Below are 14,829 nucleotides of genomic sequence, written 5' to 3'. Positions count from 1 at the left end.
CTGACACACTCCCACGGGGACCCCCTGTAAATACTGACACACTCCCCGGGGACCCGCTGTAAATACTGACACACTCCGCGGGACCCCCTGTAAATGCTGACACACTACAGGGCTGGTTTAGCTCAGTGGGCTAGATAGCTGGTTTGTGATGCAGAACAAGACCAGCAGCGCGGGTTCAAGTCCCGTACCAGCCTCCCCGAACAGGTGCCAGAATGTGGGGTCTAGGGGCTTTTCACTGTAACTTCATACTTGTGACAATAAGGGGTTGTTATTATTATTATGTTATTATTACTCCCCGGGGCCCCGCTGTTTTTTACTGAATGGGTCACGTAAAAAACTTAAGACTTCTTAAGATCAGACGGCAATTCATCCCCCCACAGGTTCCTGGAATCCATTTCTCGCCCTGTGAGTGTGCCGTTGGCGTTTTGGCAGCTTAAGCTGCTTCGCTCCTCCGTAGACCTGGAGACTCGCAGTGACAGAAACGTTCCGATTGGTTCCTCTCGGAGACGCAGTCTCCCACACTGCCGACCTGTTCCCCCCCCCCCCCCCCCCGCCTCATCCACCCTGCCACGCCCCCAACTCCCCCCCCTCCCCACTGTGGTGATATGCATAAGCAGTCGCGTATTAGCAGATACGACCTCCAACCAGCAGGTGGCAATAAAGAACGACCCTGTGGCCCTGTTACCTTGGGGAGCCTGGAGATAGTCGCCGGGGTGGATCGGCGCATTTGTCATAGCTCTCAGATCGTTTTCTAATCGTGATTTGTTAGGCAGTAGATTTTAGTGGTTTCCTTATTGTTGCCTAACCCACGTTATCGTCTGACGATAAACAGTCACGAACGCGACGTTCTCTCGGGCACTGTTTCCATGTGGCCAAGCGGCACAATGGGACACCCCACCCCCGTCAATTGAACTCCATCCGTCGCATTTCTATTCCCGTGGCCCTTCCCTGATGGACCAACTTCAGCTATTCCCAATATCCTGCCCATCCTTCAGTCAACACCCCACCCCCCACCCCCCCACCCACCCCCCCACCCACAAAGGATCTCACCTCATGTTGTTTCTGACCGATTTGAGAAAGGAGAAGGCTGGGGGGGGGGGTGGGTAGGGAGGATGCAAAATGGGATCTTCCGGATCCGCCGATGGTGCACCCCTGTCGTGGGGCGACGTAGGGTGGATCCAATTGATTTTTGTCAGGCATGTGAATCAACGGTCATCGGTGTGGGGGGTGGGTAGCTGGGAATGTGGAACTCAGCCGCAACAGATTGGCCATCACCTTATTGAATAGCGGAGCGGAGCAGGCTCGAGGGGCTGAATGGCCTCCTCCTGCTCCTGTTTTGAATGTTCGCGCGCTCGCGGGAACCTCAGTTAACACGGGACCAACTGGGCCGGGTCCCCTTTCGGCTACAATTACTCTCGAAATTCCGTCTGTGTAAAAAAAAAAACCGGGTCTGCCGGTCGCTCCTTCCCCGAAGCCCCGTATTCCCGCCCGAGGCGGATGGACCTTCAGATGGTCCGGTGAATTTTCCTGTCCCGCCCATGACAAATCCCGCTGGGAGCGGGGCCGCGGGGGGGGTGGGGTGGTGGTGGGGGTGGGGGGGGGGTGGGGGGGGGGGGATTCACCACGTTATCCATCAGAGCCAACGCGGCAGCCATTCCTCACCTCCAACCCGCTGAGCACCATTTGTTGCTTGCAGCCCGCCTTGTGGTTCCGACAGTGAATCATGAGCCTCAGGACCTCCTTCCGGCAGCAATTATCGTTGAATACCTGCGGGGGTGCAGTGCGGCCGTTTTAATAATAGTAATAATAATAATCGCTTATTGTCACGAGTAGGCTTCAATGAAGTTACTGTGAGAAGCCCCCTAGTCGCCACATTCCGGCGCCTGTTCGGGGAGGCCGGTACGGGAATTGAACCCGCGCTGCTGGCCTTGTTCTGCATTACAAGCCAGCTGTTTAGCCCACTGTGCTAAACCAGCCCCTCATGGACCGTTTGGAGGGGGGATCCACTCAACAGGACACATTCTCCCCCCCCCCACCCATCCCTCTGCCGGAGGTCTCCGGAGCATACGGCAAGGGGGGGGGGGGGATTTAACCCTCCCCCACCTCCCCCTTCCCCACAAGACCCTAATCCCACATAACTGGGTTTGAGCACCCAGGGAAGACCCCACATTGGGCGGAATCTTAGCGCATTTTCCCAGTGTCGGGCCCAGACTGAAAACCGGCCACTGGTTTTCCAGCCGCAGAGACCACTTTCCTCTCCAAATCCTGAGCCTCATTAAAGAAAAGAACGGGGTGGTGGGGGTGGGTGGTGGGGGGGGGGGGGGGGGGGGGGGGGGGGGGGGAATAGAACCGCTGCCCGGCTCTGCAGAAAGCAGGGCGTCATCTTAAACTGGCCCATTATCCCGGCCCAGGGACCCTAACCCGTGAGAGATGGTCGGGGGCAGGATAACTGTTGCGCATGAGGCTTTCCACAGTCGAATCCCAAAGGCCGGAGATTTCCACTTTTGATGTCTCCATTAACTCTTTCTGCCTTGGAACACTAGGTGACACACCCCCCCCCCCCCCCCCTCCCCCCCCCCCCCCTCCCCCCCACACAAGGTCACACAACCTACAGTCACTCGTCGAAGTGGACATTCGCCATGCGGGGGCGTCGTTGACGAGCGCGAGCGAACTGCCCGACTGTGGAAAACCCCACCTTCGCTCTACACAGGACAGGGGGGCCGGGGTGGGGGGGGGGTTGTGAGGACAGGAGCAATGGCTGGCTACGTTTTCCATTTACCTCAGTGCCGTCCAGGGGCTCCTGGTCTGCTGGGCAAGCCTGGCCGCCGATCCTGGAAATAGAATCACAAAGCGACGGGGTGAGTAACAGGAATATCTTTCTTGCACCCAGTCGGAGGAGGAAGACTTGGCCGCTTTGTGGAACGCCCTCAAGCCTGTACCCCCTCCAGCCACTCTCCATTTCCACTCAGCACCTTGCTGTCAGGCCCACCTCTCTGTCCTAGGCCTGTTGCAACGCTCCAACGATGCTCGTCGCAAACTGGAATAACAACACCTCACCTCCCGGTTTGTGGGTCCGCTGCCGCCTTTTAAATTAAAATAAATTAGGCTTGGATTGGATTTGTTTATTGTCCCGTGTACCGAGGTACAGTGAAAAGTATTTTTCTGCGAGCAGCTCAACAGATCATTAAGTACATGGGAAGAAAAGGGAATGAAAGAAAATACATAATAGGGCAACACAGGGTACACAATGTAACTACATAGACACCGGCATCGGGTGAAGCATACAGGGGTGTAGTGTTAATGAGGTCAGTCCATAAGAGGGTCATTTAGGGGTCTGGTGACAGTGGGGAAGGAGCTGTATTTGAGTCTGTTCGTGAATGTTTTCAGACTTCTGTATCTCCTGCCCGATGGAAGAAGTTGGAAGAGTGAGTAAGCCGGGTGGGAGGGGTCTTTGATTATGCTGCCCGCTTTCCCCAGGCAGCGGGTGGGGGGGAACTTTGTGAAGTTTTGCAGGAAGATCCGACAGCAGAGAGGGGGTCACATCTCTGCTCGCACTTGACGTTAAGCGCCCTCCAGGTATGTGCTTTTGGCACAAATCGCTGAGCAGCGTCGCTTCTATTTCCCAGCTGCTGGCAAGCAAGCGATTGTGAAGGTTGGAAAAAAAAAGGAATGAAAATCGTTTATTGTCACGAGTAGGCTTCAATGGAGTTACTGTGAAAAGCCCCTAGTCGCCACATTCCGGCGCCTGTCCGGGGAGGCTGGTACGGGAATCGAACCGTGCTGCTGGCCTGCCTTAGTCTGCTTTAAAAGCCAGCGATTTAGCCCAGTGAGCTAAACCAGACCCTGGTGAATGGTTTTCTTGAAATTAAGACGAAGCCGCGAAAGGGCGCGGCTCACAGTGAGTGAGAGACAGAGAGGCAGCAAGGTGTGTGATTGTACAGAGGATGAGATCGCTGAATTCAAAGAGGCATTCTACCTCTATGACCGCATTGGCGAAGGCCAGATTGGGTACAGCCAATGTGGGGATCTCCTCCTCGCTCTTGGCCAGAATCCATGCAATGCTGGAGTCTTGGAACCCAAAGCCAGAAGATATGAAAGTGAAAACTCTGGATTTTGAGCAGTTCCTTCCCCAGCTCCAGGACATTGCGAGAAACAAGGAACGCCGGAACCTTTGGGGACTTTGTTGAGGGGCTGCGTGTCTTTGACAAGGAAGGCAATGGGACAGTGGTGGGTGCTGAGCTACGCCATCTGCTGGCTGGTCATGAGGAGGCCAATGGCTGCACCAACTATGAAGAGCTGGTCTGGATGGTGATGAGTGGCTGATGATTCTCTTGTACCTGGATTTTTTTTAAGTGCCTTTTTTCCCCCCACCTATTTACAAAGCTCCTTTCTAAATGAATTATTTTCTGTTTGGATTTATCAACGCTGCACGCAGTTTGGGTTCAAATGCACTGAGCTTGTCTGGAGGGTGATGGGAGCTGAATAGGTAGCCAGGGAGGAAATCCCCCCCCCGATACTACACTGCAGGCCCCCTGCATCTTCTCAGTAGGAACAGGTGTCCCCATGTGGTTCTAGTTGAGCCCTGGCCCCCAATCCCACTCTCCTCCACCACCACCAAACCTTCTTGAAATAATCTAGTAGAAAGGTTGATTGGAGTAAGAGGAATTTGGATGTCACTGAAGATGGTAAAAGAGAATGCGGCTCCAAGTTTGGCTTCTGCTCTGATTGTATCTGCATCAATCTAATGTACTTCATTGCTGTCATGTAGTAGAATCTCACAATGAAAATAGAATAAAAATTAAGAGATGGCCGGAGATTGAAATAGGCAGTTTGGACAGGATCTCACAACAGCATCTGCTGGAGAGAGCTGCTCAGGAGAGTCCAGGGTAGGGAGAGAGCAGTGCGAGTGTTTGCTGTGCACACAGCTGCAGGGCCTGTGGTTAACAGCCGACAAAGAAGAAACTGAACTCAGGAACAAAGGCAGTATACGGATGATTTCTTGAGGTATGGTTTTGTCCTTCATGACGACCTACATGTGCGAGATTGGACTTCCCATTTTCATAGAGATTCGATTTGATTTGATTTATTATTGTCACATGTATTAGTATACAGTGAAAAGTATTGTTTCTTGCATGATGTACAAACAATGCATACCGTACATAGGGAAGGAAGGAGAGACTGTAGAATATAATGTTACAGTTATAGCAAGGTGTAGAGAAAATATAATGCTGTTTTAGAAGCATCGAACAAGAGTGATAGAATTAGAGGGTATGCTGGACACAAGATGCAAGACGTCGCCTCTCTCCCGAGCCATCTTAAGCAATGAAGACGGCGCAAAGGGACTGGCTGAGATCTGCCACCGATGTGCGCATTGTCCTCTACTCCTTTGCACCTGATTGAAGTGGGATTGTGAGGACCAAGCAGGCTCCCCTTCCACATTAAAGGTGAGCGATCGCGGAGGTGGGTCGGTGTGGATCCAGAAGGTCGGCCAGTTGGTAAAAGTGGGTCCTGGGAAAAAAAAGTTTGAAAAACCCTGGTCGAAGGAGCCTTGACGAGTTCCTGCAGCGTATCTTGTAGACGGTACACACGGCTGACGCTGTGCGTCGGTGGTGGAGGGTTTGTGGATGGGTTGCCAATCAAGCGGGGCTGCTTTGTCCTGGATGGTGTTGAGCTCCTTGAGTGTTGTTGGAGCTGCGCTCATCCAGGCAAGTGGAGAGTCCATCACACTCCTGACTTGTGCCTTGTAGATGGTGGACAGGCTTTGGGGGGTTAGGAGATGAGTTACTCGCCGCAGGATTCCCAGCCTCTGACCTGCTCTGGTAGCCACAGTGTTTAATTAACTAGTCCAGTTCACTTTCCGATTAATGGTAACATAGAAAAATAGGAGCAAGAGTAGGCCATTCGACCCATCGAACCAGGATGTTGACAATGGGGGTGTCAGCGATGGAAATACCATTGAACGTCAAGGGGCACGGGTTAGATTCTCTTTTGTTGGAGATGGTCATTGCCTGGCACTGATGTGACGTTCCAACTCCGTCACCATAGTGCCCTTCACATCCGCCTCAGAAAGTAGGAAACGTGCAGCCAGTGTCCACACAGCAAGATCCCATGAATGGCGAGGCTGGCGGGACGAAAGTGGCCCCTGCTGCCATTCAGACCGACGTGTCCCCCGCGCCGCCTCCCTCCCCCGCCCCCGCCCTACGCGCGCGCCCCGATTTCCCAGGGGACCGCTCGCCCGCCTACCTGAGAAGTGTGTCAAGGCAGCTCTCGCAGAACCGGTGCCCACACTCAGTCTGCCTGGCGTTGCACAGCACCCGGCTACAATGCTCACACCTGTACTTATCGTCGACCGGCTGAACAAACTCCTCGGCATAGCCCCCTTCCAGCGGCTCGACTCCCGGGACCAGGGGCCTGCAGTTACTGCCAGATGGAGACTCCTTCGGAGACTGGTACAAGCATGACTTTGACCTGTCTGGACCATATTCTGTCGCCATCAACACCTTCCAACCACTCTGAAAAAGAGGGAGAGAGAGCAATTAGTTAACGGCACCACCTCTTAAGGGCCACAAGTAGGCCTTCCCAACTTTCAAGCCTGTTCTAGACAGTCAATGGCTTTGTGGACAGAAGTAGGCCCAAGGCCTCAGTCAGGCGCCAACTGAAAGAACGGTACAAGAAGCGAGGTGTCTGAGCTCAGTAAATAACAACAACAACTTTCATTTCTGTAACACCCCCTGGGGGGATGAGCTTCACAGGAGCGTTAAGAAACAAAATTTGAGAGCGAGCCACGGAAGGCGGATATCGTGTCCGGGATGGCCAAAAGTTGGACAAAGCGGTAGGTGTTAAGCAAGGAGCGCGTTTTTTTTTTTAGAAAATATTTTATTGAGGCATTTGTAATTTTCACAGTTTAGCGCATTAACAACCTCCAGAACGACGCCCCCTATTCCCGCCGCTCTATTCCCCAGCTACCCGTAAACTATATTCTCTATCGTGCCTCCTGTTTTCCTCCCCCCCCCCCCCCCGCCACTTTTGCCCACCTCCCCCCCCCCCCCCCCCCCCTCCTCCCAAGGAGCGTGTTCAAGGAGGAGAGTGACGCATCGGGTCGGAGAGGTTTAGGGAGGGAACTCCAGAGGCTGGTGTAGCCATTTGGGATGGCCACTTCCAACATATAAAATGGACGCTCGCAGAGCACACGGGGAAAAATGGACAATGCAAGCAGGCACAGAGCCTGAATGTGGATTTAGAAGACAGACTGCAGACAGAACCGAAACTCTTGGCCGATTTCCACATTGATAGCCCATCTCCGATGAACAAAGACTGGTGCTCAGCTAGCCGATACCGTCCCAGACATTTTGGACCCACTACCCCAGCAAGAAGGTGCAAACAAAGCCAGGCCAACGGCCACTTAGGACACGCCCAGCCATCAAGGTACCCGCCCCTTTATTGGCTCAGATCGATGGCGGTGATCGAGAAGCGGCCCAATTAATTGGGTCAAAGGTTAAGGCCCGTCTAAAAGCGCACGAAGCCCCCTCGAGTATAAGAAGGAACCCCCCCACCCGAGATTCAGCCTCTTGGATTCGGCTCTCAACCGGAGAGACCCCTCCACCTGCACCACCAGAAGCAAGTTCAAGTTCAACGCTCGCTACCAGACGGGCGACCATAGCTGCTCTCCTGTTACCTCTTCGAACCCGACAACCTCAGATCCGAACAACGGCCATTGTTCCTCTGACCTAAGTGGGCACCCGAAGTTAAGCATAGGTGTTAGTGACAGACATAGTTTAGCTTATAGTGTTATTGTGTAAATGAAATGAAATTAAAAATGAAAATCGCTTATTGTCACGAGTAGGCTTCAAATGAAGTTACTGTGAAAAGCCCCTAGTCGCCACATTCCGGCGCCTGTGCGGGGAGGCTGGTACGGGAATCGAACCGTGCTGCTGGCCTGCTTTCAAAGCCAGCGATTTAGCCCAGTGTGCTAAACCAGCCCCCGATCATCTATAAACCATACTATGTGTAAATGAAGTATCATTGACTTTGAACTAACTAACGGATGTTTTGGCTCTTTGATCGGTATTGGGTTGAACCTTGTGGTGGTATTGAGAGATACCTGGCCACTTTGAAAGCATACTCATAATTAAGATTAAGAAAGGCGACCTTATTTTTATTTTTTTTAATTTAGAGCACCCAATTATTTTTTCCAATTAAGGGGCAATTTAGCCTGGCCAATCCCCCTACCCTGCACATCTTTGGGTTGTGGGGGTGAAACCCACGCAGACACGGGGAGAATGTGCAAACTCCACACAGACAGTGACCCAGGGCCGGGATTCGACCCGGGTCCTCAGCGCCGTGAGGCAGCAATGCTAACCACTGCGCCACCGTGCTGCCCAAGAAAGGCGACCTTATTAACCGCCATATCTATAGCCACTAAAAGTGAGCAACACTGGGGCCCCAGGCAGCTATAGGCTTGAGGCTGGAATGGGATTAGAAGCAAGGAGGGAAATAGTTTTTAATCAAGGTGCCAGTTGCACAGGGGGAGAGTTGAGCGAATGCCCTCCCGCTCGGTTGCCCCATTTTGTGGTGGCATTGCTCGGGTGACAGGAATGTGGCATTTTAATACATGGCTTTGGTCTCTCTGTGTGCGCTGGACTTTCCCTTCTCACTGACGCACGTTTGTGCGTGTGTGGTGAGTGAGTGTGAGAATGTGTGTGTCATGCCTGTGTACGAGTGTGTGTGAGTGTACGAGTGTGTGTGAGTGTACGAGTGTGTGTGAGTGATGTGAGGGCGAGAGTAATTGATTCATGAACAGAAGTCTGGAATTGAAAGTCAGTGTCAGTAAATTATCGCCAATTGTTAATTTTAAAAAAGCCTCTTCCCCCCCCCCCCACCCCCCCTTCAGGGAGGGAAATCTGCCGTCCTTACCCGGTCCCGGCCTACACGTGACTCCAGACCCCACCGCGAGGGGGTTGACTCTTAACTGCCCCTTTCTGAAATGGCCGAGAGCCAAGCTCAGTTCGAGGGCAATTAGAGACGGGCAACAAACACCGGGCCCCGCCCAGCGAGGCCCTCGCTGCATCAACACATTTTTATAAGTAACGAGTTTGACATTTTTAACCGACAAGCAGACAGATTTCTGAGGGAGTCTGTTCCAGATTTCAGATGAGTTTATGATCTGTGAAGTTGTTGAAAGAGGCAAAGCTTTTCTGTCAGCCTTTCACACTGGCTGCCTGAACTCCAACTGCTTAACACAATGAGGCGTTATATTCCCGTTAGTGTTTGCATTCGCTGTTCAAACATGAGATTATCCCTGGGTCAGCTGACGCGGTGTCAGACTGGGGAACTAACCCCATGTCTGGAAAATCCCCACCCTGACAGAGCCAGGAAGACACATATAGACACTCACACCCACACACACTCACACCCACACACACACACTCACTCACACACACACTCCCACTCCCACACACTCACACTCACACACACACACTCACACTTACACACTCCCACACACTCACACCCACACACACTCACACCCACACACACTCACACTCACTCACACACACACTCCCACTCCCACACACTCACACTCACACTCACACACACACACACTAACACACACACTCACACTTACACACTCCCACACACTCACACTCACACACACACACTCACACACTCACACTTACACCCACACACACTCACACCCACACACACTCACACCCACACTCACATACACTCACACACACTCACACCCACACTCACTCACACCCACACTCACTCACACCCACACTCACATACACTCACACACACACTCACATACACTCACACCACACACACTCACACTCACACCCACACACACCACACACACTCACACTCACACCCACACACACTCACACTCCCACACACTCACACACACACTCACACACTCACACCCACACACACTCACACTAACACCCACACTCACGCATACTCACACTCACTCACACTCACACTCAAACCCACACACACTCACACACGCACTCACACCCACACACACACATTCACATCAACACACTCGCACTCACACACACTTACACACTCACACCCACATACACTCGCACTCACATACACACACACACACCCACACCCTCACACACTCACTCACACTCTCACACACTCAAACTCACACACACACTCACTCACACTTACACACACTCACACACACGCACGTACACACACTCACACTTACAAACTCACTCACTCACACACACACACACTCAACACATGCACACACTCACATACATACACACACTCACTCACTCACACACACTCACTCACACACACACATACACTCAGTCACACACACTCACATACACACTCACAGACAAACATTCACACACTCCCACACACTCACACCCACACACACTCACACTAACACCCACACTCACACATACTCACACTCACTCACACTCACACTCAAACCCACACACACTCCCACACACACTCATACACTTACACACACAGACACACTTACATTCAATGTCATTACCATCGCTGATTCCCCCACACTCAACATCCTGGGGGGTTACCATTGATCAGAAGCTAAACTGGACCCAGCCACATTAATACTGCGGCTACAGGAGCAGGTCAGAGGCTGGGAATCCTGCGGAGAGTAACTCACCTCCTGACTCCCCCAAAGCCTGTCCACCATCTACAAGGCACAAGTCAGGTATCGTTCCACGTGCCCCCCGTATGTGGGGACCAGTCCTGAACAGCACCCAGCTGGAATCTCCTCAGCGAGCTGGAAGATCCCGGGTGGCTGTTCCATTTATTGCGGGACCCAGATCGTCACATGTTGCGAGAGCTGGTTAGATCTGTGCCACTGTGAGTCGGTGGTGGAGAGAGTGAATGTTTGTGGTGAGGATACTAATCAAGCGGCTGCTTTGTCCTGGATGGTGTCGGGCTTGCCTTGTTGGAGCTGAGCTCATCCCAGAGTGACTAAATGCAGGATTTCAGACATATCGGATTAGAAACATTTGGCAAATTAAGGGTTAAAGTCCTGGGTGAGGGTGTGTTCGACTGCAGTGGTCACATTTTTAAACGAATCTTGTTTGGCAAAACCGGAACGGTTTTGGGGAGGCAGAGGTGAAATTGACCTCTCTTTGCGGAATGATGAAATTGGCAGGCGCCCTGTGCTCCAGCCCCCTGTGATTCTCCGGGGCTGGGATCAGTCATGATCTCTACCAGCGTGGGCCTGGCGTGGGGACCTCGCGGTGGGCCATGCGGGTAACGTGTTAGGGGTGGTCCCTGGGAGGGGAGTCTCCCCATGGCGGGTGTCCCTGGGGCGGGGTGGGGGGGGGTCTCCCCATTGCGGGGGTCCCTGGGGGTGAATCCCCTCATCAGAACGTCCCGAGGTGGAGAGGGGATGATTGGGTCACCCATTCAATTCCTCGGATCTTAAAATGCCAATCCATGTTTAAAGGAGACTTCAAGATGTTAGGGTCAAATAGCTTTAAATTCCGGGAAAAATACGCATAATTATTATTGGAAGATAAATAGTTGGTTGAAGCAAACAGGGTAAAACGATTCTCACTTATAGGAGGGTTGCTAACCAGAGTAGCACAGGGTTAGATTTTAAACAAAAGAGGAGAGAGAGTCATAGGATGGCTACAGAGGGAGGCCATTCAGCTCATTGTATCTGTACTAGCCCTCTGAAGGAGCAATTCACCGAAAGCCACTCCCTCCCCTTCTCCTGAAGGTACTGACCGTCCCTCCCCTCCCCTACCCTGAAGGTACTGACCATCCCTCCCCTCCCCTACCCTGAAGGGACTGGCCCTCCCTCCCCTCCCCTACCCTGAAGGGACTGGCCCTCCCTCCCCTCCCCTACCCTGAAGGGACTGTCCCTCCCTCATCTCCCTGAAGGTACAGACCCTCCCTACCCTCCCTTAAAGGTGCTGACCTTCTCTCTCCCCCTCACCTGAAGGTGCTGACCCTCTCTCCCCCTCCCCTGAAGATACGGACCCTCCCTCCCCCACCCCTGAAGGTGCTGACCCTCTCTCCCCCTCCCCTGAAGGTGCTGACCCTCTCTCCCCCTCCCCTGAAGGTGCTGACCCTCTCTCCTCTCCCCTGAAGGTTCTGACCCTCTCTCCCCCTCACCTGAAGATACGGAACCTCTCTCCCCCTCCCCTGAAGGTGCTGACCCTCTCTCCCCCTCCCCTGAAGGTGCTGACCCTCCCTCCCCCTCCCCTGAAGATACAGACCCTCCCTCCCCCTCCCCTGAAGGTACAGACCCTCTCTCCCCCTCCCCTGAAGATACGAACCCTCCCTCCCCTGAAGATACAGACCCTCCCTCCCCCACCCCTGAAGGGACTGACCCTCTCTCCCCCTCCCCTGAAAGTGCTGACCCTCCCTCCCCTGAAGATACAAACCCTCCCTCCCCCACCCCTGAAGGTACAGACCCTCTCTCCCCCTCCCCTGAAGATACAAACCTTCCCTCCCCTCCCCTGAAGGTGCTGACCCTCTCTCCCCCTCCCCTGAAGATATGGACCCTCTCTCCCCCTCCCCTGAAGGTATGGACCCTCTCTCCCCCTCCCCTGAAGGTATGGACCCTCTCTCCCCCTCCCCTGAAGGTATGGACCCTCTCTCCCCCTCCTCTGAAGATACAAACCCTCCCTCCCCTCCCCTGAAGATACCGGCCCTCTCTCCCCCTCCCCTGAAGATACGGACCCTCCCTCCCCCTCCCCTGAAACCCTGGCGGGCTTTCAAAATGGACAAACTCCCAGGTCCAGATGAGTTGCACCCCAGGCTGCTGTGGGAGGCACGGGAGGAACTTACAGGGGCTCTGACCCAAATTGTTAACTCCTCCCTGGCCACAGTGCGAGAGTGAAGTGCCGGGGGATTGGAGGACGGCTAATGTGGTTCCATTTTTCAGGAAGGGGGGTAGAGATAAACCAGAGAATTACAGACCAGTGAGTCTCACGTCAGTGGTCAGGAAACTATTGGAGAAAATTCTGAAGGAGAGCATTAATCTCCACTTGGTTTGATCAGGGTCAGTCAACATGGCTTAAGTCAGAGGGACGAATGAATTTGGTTGAACTTTTCGAGGAGGTGAGTAGATGAGGGCGGTGCAGTTGATGTAGTTTACATGGATTTCAGCAAAGCCTTTGGCAAGGCCCCACATGGGAGACTGGGAAGAAGGTGAAAACGCATGGGATCCGGGGTAACTCGGCAAGTTGGATTCAAAACTGGCTTAGTGGTAGGAGGCAGAGGGTGGTGGTAGAGGGCCGTTTGTGTGACTGGAGGCCAGTGTCCAGTGGTGTACCACAGGGATCAGTGCTGGGTCCTTTATTGACCGTTTTATATATATGTATAAATAATATAGATGAGAATACCGAGGGGGGGTGTTGCAAATGATAAATAAGTTCACAGTTGACATGAAGGTTGGCAGGGTTATTAATAGTAAGGAAGATCGTCGTAGGTTACAGGAAGGACACTTGTCTTTAATAATAATTATTATAATCTTTATTCTCACAAGTCAGCTTACATTAACACTGCAATGAAGTTACTGTGAAAATCCCCCAATCGCCACATTCCGGCGCCTGTTCGGGTACACGGAGGGAGAATTCAGAATGTCCAATTCACCCAACAAGCACGTCTAGGGGCTTTTCACAGTAACTTCATTGAAGCCTACTCGTGACAATAAGCGATTTTCATTTCATTTTCATTTCATTTTCATTTCGGGACTTGTGGGAGGAAACCGGAGCACCCGGAGGAAACCCACTGTGATAGGCTATATTAGGGGTATCGTGGTACCTAGGTGGGATGTACCTTATACTGTAGTATGAGTGGTAGAACCTGCCTGCTGGTTCCGCCCATCAGGCGGAGCATAAGAGTCTGTGTTTCACCTGCAGCAGTCATTCTGTACCGGAGCTGCCAGGGTAACTACTTGTTCATTAAAGCCTTCAATTGGACCACAATCTCGCTTCGGTAGTGATTGATCGTGCATCACCCACGCAATCAGTCATGGCATAGATTGTCAGAGCAGGGAGGCAACGTTGGAGCTGTGCACCACTTTAGTGAGGCCGTAGCTGGGGTGCTGTGTGCAGTTTCTGGTCGCCACACGATAGGACGGATGTGATGGCACTGGAGGGGGTGCAGAGGAGATTCACCAGGATGTTGCCCGGGATGGAACATCGTAGCTACGAAGAGAGGCTGGTTAGACTGGGATTGTTTTCCCTGGAGCAGAGAGGGCTGAGAGGAGACCCGATTGAGGCGGACAGAATTATGTGGGGCACAGACAGGGTGGATAGCAGCAGTTTCCCTTAGTTGAAGGGTCAATAACCAGGGGGCGTAATTTTACGGTGACAGGCAGGAGTTTTGAAGGCAATGGCGGGCGGGGGGGCAAATATTTTCACCCAGAGTGGTTGTCAATCTGGGATGCACGGCCCGGTAGGGTAATAGAGGCGGGAAAACCTCACAACCTTCGTAAAGTATTTGGGTGGCTCTTGAAATGTCACAACATTCAAGTCTATGGGCCAAGTGCTGGAAAGCGGGATTAATGCAGATTTAGGGTCGATGAGACAAAGGGCCTCTTCTGTACTGTATGGCTCGATGATTCTAACCCTTTTTTTTTCCTTCTTTCTTTCCACCTTTCATTCTCTATTCTTTTCTTTCTGCCTCTTTCGTCCTTTTCTCTGTCTTTTTATCACTGTCTTTACTTCCTTCTTTCTTCCTTATTTCCATCTTTCTTCTTTCCTTCATTCATTGATTCTTTATTTCTGTCTCTCTCTCTCTCTCTTCTATCATTCTTTCTTTCTCTTTCCAGCTTGTCCTGGGATGGAACATCAGTCAGTTCTCGATTAA

General features: G+C 52.6%; 1 protein-coding gene across 3 annotated transcripts in view; it reads right to left on the bottom strand.

Annotated features, from left to right (window-relative positions):
- Positions 1–14,829, bottom strand: part of LOC119957973 (TNF receptor-associated factor 3-like) — a 46,453-nt gene that overhangs the window by 26,463 nt on the left and 5,161 nt on the right. For all 3 annotated transcript variants that reach the window (XM_038786217.1, XM_038786216.1, XM_038786215.1), the window contains exons 2-4: positions 6,244–6,512; positions 2,780–2,831; positions 1,663–1,767 (exon numbers count right to left, since the gene is read on the bottom strand). In XM_038786217.1, coding sequence (XP_038642145.1) covers positions 1,663–1,767; positions 2,780–2,831; positions 6,244–6,494 — 408 coding nt within the window. In that variant the 5' untranslated portion in view covers positions 6,495–6,512. The remainder of the gene's footprint in view (positions 1–1,662; positions 1,768–2,779; positions 2,832–6,243; positions 6,513–14,829) is intronic.

This window comes from Scyliorhinus canicula, chromosome 27 (assembly GCF_902713615.1).
Source record: "Scyliorhinus canicula chromosome 27, sScyCan1.1, whole genome shotgun sequence".
NCBI classification, from domain to species: Eukaryota; Metazoa; Chordata; class Chondrichthyes; order Carcharhiniformes; family Scyliorhinidae; genus Scyliorhinus; species Scyliorhinus canicula.
Note: the sequence above shows the minus strand (reverse complement) of the source record. Positions and strands in the feature narration are given on the sequence as shown.